The sequence below is a fragment of the Haemorhous mexicanus genome, chromosome 21 (assembly GCF_027477595.1).
Source record: "Haemorhous mexicanus isolate bHaeMex1 chromosome 21, bHaeMex1.pri, whole genome shotgun sequence".
Taxonomy (NCBI): Eukaryota; Metazoa; Chordata; class Aves; order Passeriformes; family Fringillidae; genus Haemorhous; species Haemorhous mexicanus.
Window position 1 is genome coordinate 8513496 of NC_082361.1, and position 6533 is coordinate 8520028.

A 6533-nucleotide genomic window follows, 5' to 3' on the forward strand; every position below is an offset into this window, starting at 1 on the left:
CCTTCACAGGGCGTCAACTGGTTCCACTGGAAGGGCCACGAGTATTCCATCCAGTTTGCAGAGATGAAGCTGAGGCCCTCCAGCTTCCGGAACCTGGAGGGGCGGCGGAAGCGAGCGTAGAGCCCGGGGGGCTGCGGGAGGGGCTGGGGAGGGGATGGAGAGGGGGTGTGGGGAGACCCTCTGGCATCGCTGGCCTGGGGGTGGGAGGGGCTGGGACTGGCACCAAAGCATCGGTGAGCCCAGGCCCGGCAGAGGCTTTGCAGCATTCCAAACAAACAAAAGCCTTAAAGCATCCCAGAGTTTCCAGCAGAGCAGCTCCAGCTGCCCACCAGGAACGTCCTCCACACCAAAGACAACGATCTCAAGGGTTCTGTGTTGTTTTATTAATTTTTTTTATTTTTTATTTTTTGCCAGAAAGTGTCTGGGATAAAGTTCTTCCGACATCTGACGATCTCTTGGGTGGCCCAGGGCAGGGGAGGGAGAACAGCTTTGTACATTGGTAGTTTGTTTTAGAACCAGCCATATTTTACACACAGAAATGTGTAAGATTAATTATCATTATCATTATTATTATTATTAGTTATAAGTGAAAATAATTGGTGGTTTGAATGCTTTTTTTATATATATCAAGTACCACAGAGAAAGAGGGAATGGGAAGGGAAAGCATTATGTTTTTAAACTTAAGCATAAGATTAATATTATTAATATAAAGACAAAGTAATAATAATAATAATGATAATAATAATAAGCTACATTTTGTCATTTTTTAAGAGAACCATGCTTTTGGAAACACAGCAGGACAGTGTCTGATTGTAAATTTTTTTTTTATAAATAAAAGCACAATGACTTTTAAATAAATTTCTACCTTTTTTGTTCATCTATGTGGAGTTTGTGCATGTCCAGGATACATTTACTTAGATGGGGAAATAAAGACAGACTGAGATTAATTAGGCTGCTGAGCCCTACTGAAGAATGTTCCTTTTGTCAGTGACTGGTTGTAATTATTCTGGTGGGTTAGTTACAGTGAAATGCCCATGAAGATTTGGGTTCTTTCAGAACAGAATTTTTTTTTTCCTGCCCAGAAGTTTCTTCTGTGTTTTTCTAAGTGCTACTGACCAATGCTTGCTCCATCTAGGTGGGAATAACTAACAAAGCAAATCAAAGAGAACCCAGAGTTGTTGTTAGGTACCATGGGCAGTTTGAACACTTGTGTAAATAAAGGGCTCTCTTTTTTTTTTTTTTTAATATGAATGAAAATCCATGTAGTTCCTCTGTATCACCCCCTGCAGTTCAAGACAATAAAAGATCTCTTGTTTTAATCCAGTCTCTCTGCCCTACTTCAAGGTTGTACTTTGCAAACGTTTTGCAAGCATTTTGTAAATGTTTCTTGCCTCCCTCCTGGCTGAAGTTACACTCCTGAGCATTGTTTGTGTTGCACGGGGAACATAAATCTCCTTTGACCCTCCGGGGCACTGGCAGCACTACATTAAATTAATTCTCTGTAATTAATCGCCCTTCTTAGGTCTTTATCACAGTAAATGATAGGCAGCATAAAGGAGAACAAATCCAGTAATGAAGAAATATGCTCTGCTCTCCAGATGCTTTCCAAGCTATGAGGAAATGGCACTGGATCTGTGTTTCTGGGTGCTGGAAAGCTCTGACAGTCTGTTTGCAGACAGTCAGGAGAAGAAGTGACATTTATGGAATGATTTCTTCTTTTCTGGTAACATCCCAGAGCTGCCTGGCTCGGCCTCTGGTGTCATTTACCTTGGCAGCTCCAAAGAGCTCCTGGAGACAGGCTCAGGTTTGTGCCTCACCCCAGACAAGACTCAAACACGCTGCACAAAAGGCAGCTGATATTTCCTGTAATTACTCACTGACAGATGCCCTGCTTGGTATTCTCTGTGATCCCCACTGAGAGAGGGAAGCTGGCAAATCCTTGGAGTCAGACCTGCCAAAACACCCTTCAGAGCTGACACAAGCTTGATTTGGGACCAGCAGCTCCACCACGGGCTCCTGGAAGGGAAATTCACTGGCTTTTCCCCCTTTCCTGTTTGTAACTCGTGGGAAGAGTTTAAAAACACACTCAGATTGGAAATCTGTTCATGAACCTGCCAAGCCTCAGTGCTGGTGTTCATCCTTAATGTGATGAAGCACTTTGGGAGCCTCAAGGGGGCAGAAGAGGAAGGGCTTCAAAATTATTTCTTCAGCCAGATCTAAGGTCCTAAAGGCACTGAAAGGGATATCTGGGGGCACGAGAGGGTTTGTGGGGTTAGGACTGCATCCATGAGGTATTTTTGAGACATGTGTATGGAAAACTCCTTTTCTAGGGTCACTGTCCTAACCTTAACTACAGTCTGAGCAAGACTTCAGGCTTGGATTTCATATTTAAGTCTGGGTGAGGTGAAAGCTTCAAGCCAGGTAGGCAAAAGTCAGCTGGATGCATAATTTGGGGGAGTGAGGCTGATGGCAGCTTTCAAGTTATTCAATCTCCTGGCTTTTTGTGAGACTTGGACTGTTAAGTGATGTGGTTGTTTCTGACTCCAGGCATGAGTGTGCAGTGATTAGAGCACTCCAGGGTGGTGTGGGAGATGACAGATACCTTAAATTCTTTCCTCTGCCACAGTAATACCTTGGTGTCAGCAGAGCTGGAGCACCCACATGTGCTGCATCACCTCTGGGTGCAGCTCCCTCACCTCCTCTCCTGATGCAATTCAGCCAAGGGAACTGATGTCACCCATTGCTGGGCTAAATGTCAGCAGAAAGCCAGGCTCACCTGAGCCTGCAGTAGTGAATAAATAGCCCAGTGATTTGTGACAAAAAACACAAATTTCCCATCTTTCCTGCCCAAGGATGTCCCTTCAATCAAATTACAGGTTTGGCTTGGTTTGCTTTAAAAGCAGTTGAGCATAACTGAGGCTCAGAGAGCATGAAAAACAAGAAATTGGGTACACAGTGATCCAGTGGCTGCCCCTGCTACTCATTTGGTCTCAGGCTTCGGTACCTGAATCCAAAACTGCAGCCTTGAAAAGCCTTCTTGCAGCTGCCATGTTAATCCTGGGAGCTGTTAAAGGGGCAGTACCTTTTTTCCTTTGTTTTTTTCTCTTCCTTTTCTTTTTCTCCTTCTCCTTCTCCTTGTCCTCCTTCTCCTTCTCCTTCTCCTTCTCCTTCTCCTTCTCCTTCTCCTTCTCCTTCTCCTTCTCCTTCTCCTTCTCCTTCTCCTTCTCCTTCTCCTTCTCCTTCTCCTTCTCCTTCTCCTCCTCCTTCTCCTTCTCCTTCTCCTTCTCCTTCTCCTTCTTCTTTTTATCTTCTTCATCTTCTTCTCCTTCTTCTCATCACTCTTTGTGCTTGATCCACTGAACATTTTCCAGAACTTGATTAGAAAGGAAAGCAGAATAGAAATGTTCAGGTGTCATCAACAAGCAGCAGCTTGATCCCAGAAAATGGCAAGGAGGTGGCATCAGCCTCACAGGTACCTTGCCACTTTTTATTTCTGACTTGCAGGGATGAGGACAAGATGAGCCAGGAATAGAGCTGGGATTGCTGAGGTGCTGCGTGGCTGGTTGCTGCTGGTTCTCTGCACTCCATCAGGAGCTCAAGTCAGAGTGGAATTCTTCACAGAGTGTTACAAACACAGGGAATTGACAAAATGATACCATTTATTTAATGGGATGTGAGAAAAAATACTGTAAAACGAAAATACAGAAGGAGACATGAACCCCCCACAGCAGTTTTGGAACCCCTGTTCAGCACAGCCTTAAAATTTTCTTTGAAAAAACTCTGCTCCAGCCTTTGTTCCTCCACCTCTCCCCCGGTGATTTCCCCAGCAGGTACAGAAATCTCAGCCCTCATTTCCCCAGCAGGTACAGAAATCTCAGCCCTCAGAGCTCCAGCAGCTCTCTTTGTGTTCAACAAATGTTAGTCCTGATAAACAAGGTGTGGTTTGTCAGCAGGAGACTGCGAGCAAAGCTCAGCCAGAACTGCACGGATGATCTTTATTCTTGGAGGGCCCTGAAAAAACACACATCTTAATCAGGCCTTCCATCTAAAGGTAAAGGAGTTGGTGTGGGTGAGAGGGAAAGATGATTCTCAGCAAAAAAAAAAAAAAAAAAAAAAAAAAAAAATTTAAAAAAAGGAGGAAAAACCAAAAGACAAAACCAGAATAAAAGATGATGTAAGAACCGCTCTGGCTTTCTGGGTCACCCTCGCCTGCTCACAAGCTGTTCCTGGCTCCATCCCAAAAGGTTTAGGAGTAGAAACACAACCTGATGATTGTACAGTGAGGTTTTCACTTGACTTGCAGCCTTGCTGAGGAATTTCCACAGGGCTGAGAATGAGTCTCCATCCGGGCTTGCATCAATCATGTTCCTGCTGCAAAATTAATCAGGCCTGTTGCACTTTGCAGTGGCAATGAGATCCTGAGTGGAGGCTAGAGCAGGAAAATGTAACCCCACACAGGCATTTCAACAGCTCTGTAAGCTAAAGGAAAGTTTCCTGGAGGCGGCAGGAGTTACTGGACAGAAGTTATTGCAAAATAAAGAGGCTGGTGCTGTACCCATCGCTGTATCCCTTCCACTCCTACATTTAGGCCCACTCAGCTGAAAAATGCACTTCAGCTTTAGTCACTGGCGAAGTGTGGGGAGCTCATGGTCTCTCTGAGATGCTATCTGCAGGGTTACTCACTTGTGCCCTTTCAGATGATACTGAGGATAAGAATTTGGGTATTTTTAGGGCAAAAGTCCCCTTTTAAGACCTCTGAAATTTCGGAAGTCTGGGCTGAGCTTTTCCAAGGGGTCTTGCAATGGAAGGGGGCCCAGGTCTCTTTCCTTAGTGCTGCTGTTTGGCTTTCCCAGCTTGGCTCCTTGGGGAGGGACAGGTTTGGAATGGCAGCTAAAAATGTGCCTGTCCCTCCCTAAGTGCCTTCTTTGTCCCTCCCCAGGGCCATCTCACGTTCCCTGGAGGCACAGAGGGGCCTCCACACCACTGTGGGCAGGGTGACTGTGGTTAAGTGGTTTTTGGTGCGCAAAGCGCAGCGTCACTAATAAATAAATAAATAAATATCTGCTGTTATTCACAAATCACCAACTGCTACTCACAAATTCAGGACTCCCTTCTCTGGGATTGCCACAGGAAAAAAGCCAATCCTCCTGTGCCAGCCTGCCTGACTTGGCAAAAAAACCACCTGCAAGGTGTCTCGTTCCAAGGCAGCAGCTCCTGAAACCATCAGTGACTGCATGGGCAGGGATGGCTCAAAGGGCCTGGTGATGACTCTGCTCCTTCACCTCTCCGTCAGGTACTTTCCTCAGAGGAAATCATTCAGCTTCCTGTGTTTTTACTGTAAATTCTGTGCTGCAAAGAGGAAAGAGAGAAAGAGACCAACACAGATAGAGAGGTTGGGGTGGGGGGAAAACCAACACACCGTGGTTTCAGTGCAGATAATCCCTTTCACTCCCACTTTTGTGGCTCCCTCTGCCAGAGGCATCCCCCTGTTTAAGAGCAGCAGAGAGGGTTAAAAGCAACATCTAACTTGAAAATTGGTCCCTTGCTTAAACTGAAACTACTTTCAGGACTCAAAGTGCTCATTTCCTCCCCGCCCTTCCTCTGCCCCTTTACTTTTACTTTACTTCGTGCCTTGTCCTTCTAGTTCTGTGATTCTGTGAAAGTGAGAGGAGAAATAATGTGAAAAAGGCTGGGTTTTGTCCAAGTGAAAGAAAAAATGCCTGGCTGTGTCACTAGAGAGCACAAGCATTCAGATTTAGTCTGAGAGATAATTTCCACTTTGTCATCATACCAATTGCAAAAGTCACAGCTTCAGGAAGAGCTGGGACTTTTTTATTAATGAGATATTCTAGGCTTTCATGCAAATAGAATGCTGCTTGCAAAGAAGGTACTCAACAAAAATAAACCCACCAGGTCTTCCCTAGAAAAAGGTTTTAAAAGACAATTTTGAATCTCTCAACTCCATTATGACCAACCAAAGAAGTGTAAATGGCTGAGACAAACTGGAACAAAAGTAAAAAAATCATATTCTGAGTTGCCTTATATGCTGAACCATTTGAATTTTCCCAAGGAAATAAATTGTCAAAATTAGATTGGACCCCTGAGATTATAATTTTTATTTGCTTTCAGTGTAATCTATGTGTATCCTCTGCTTTAGGGTAACCAGACTACCTGGAAATTACCCACACACACACAGTGAAGCACTGGCACAGCAGTGACATTAATTGCAACTTTTTCATGATAAAAAGTACAAACAGGTGGCAGCTCTGTGTTTTGGCAGTCTCCCACCAGACCTGAGGAGTCTCCTCTGAAGCCCTTTGTGTGCAGATATCCCAAGCCTGGCTATATCTGGATTCATGGGTTCTGCTCTGGCCTTTCCACAAGCTTTCCAAGCACTCACAGCTCCAGCCATTGCCCTGAACTCTTCTCACTGAAATGGGGAAAAGCCTCTCAACCACCAAAATGTCAATGTCCTTGAGCAATTCTGAGACCAAACCAACTCCCCCAGGCCAAATCCTTCTCATCTCACTTGG

At 44.9% G+C, this 6533-nt stretch overlaps 1 protein-coding gene across 5 annotated transcripts in view; it reads left to right on the plus strand.

Annotated features, from left to right (window-relative positions):
* TNC (tenascin C) overlaps positions 1–1319 on the plus strand; it is a 75885-nt gene extending 74566 nt beyond the window's left edge. For all 5 annotated transcript variants that reach the window (XM_059865112.1, XM_059865108.1, XM_059865109.1 and 2 more), the window contains one exon: positions 10–1319. In XM_059865112.1, the coding sequence (XP_059721095.1) occupies positions 10–120 (111 nt within the window). In that variant the 3' untranslated portion in view covers positions 121–1319. The remainder of the gene's footprint in view (positions 1–9) is intronic.
* Positions 1320–6533: the final 5214 nt, after the last annotated feature.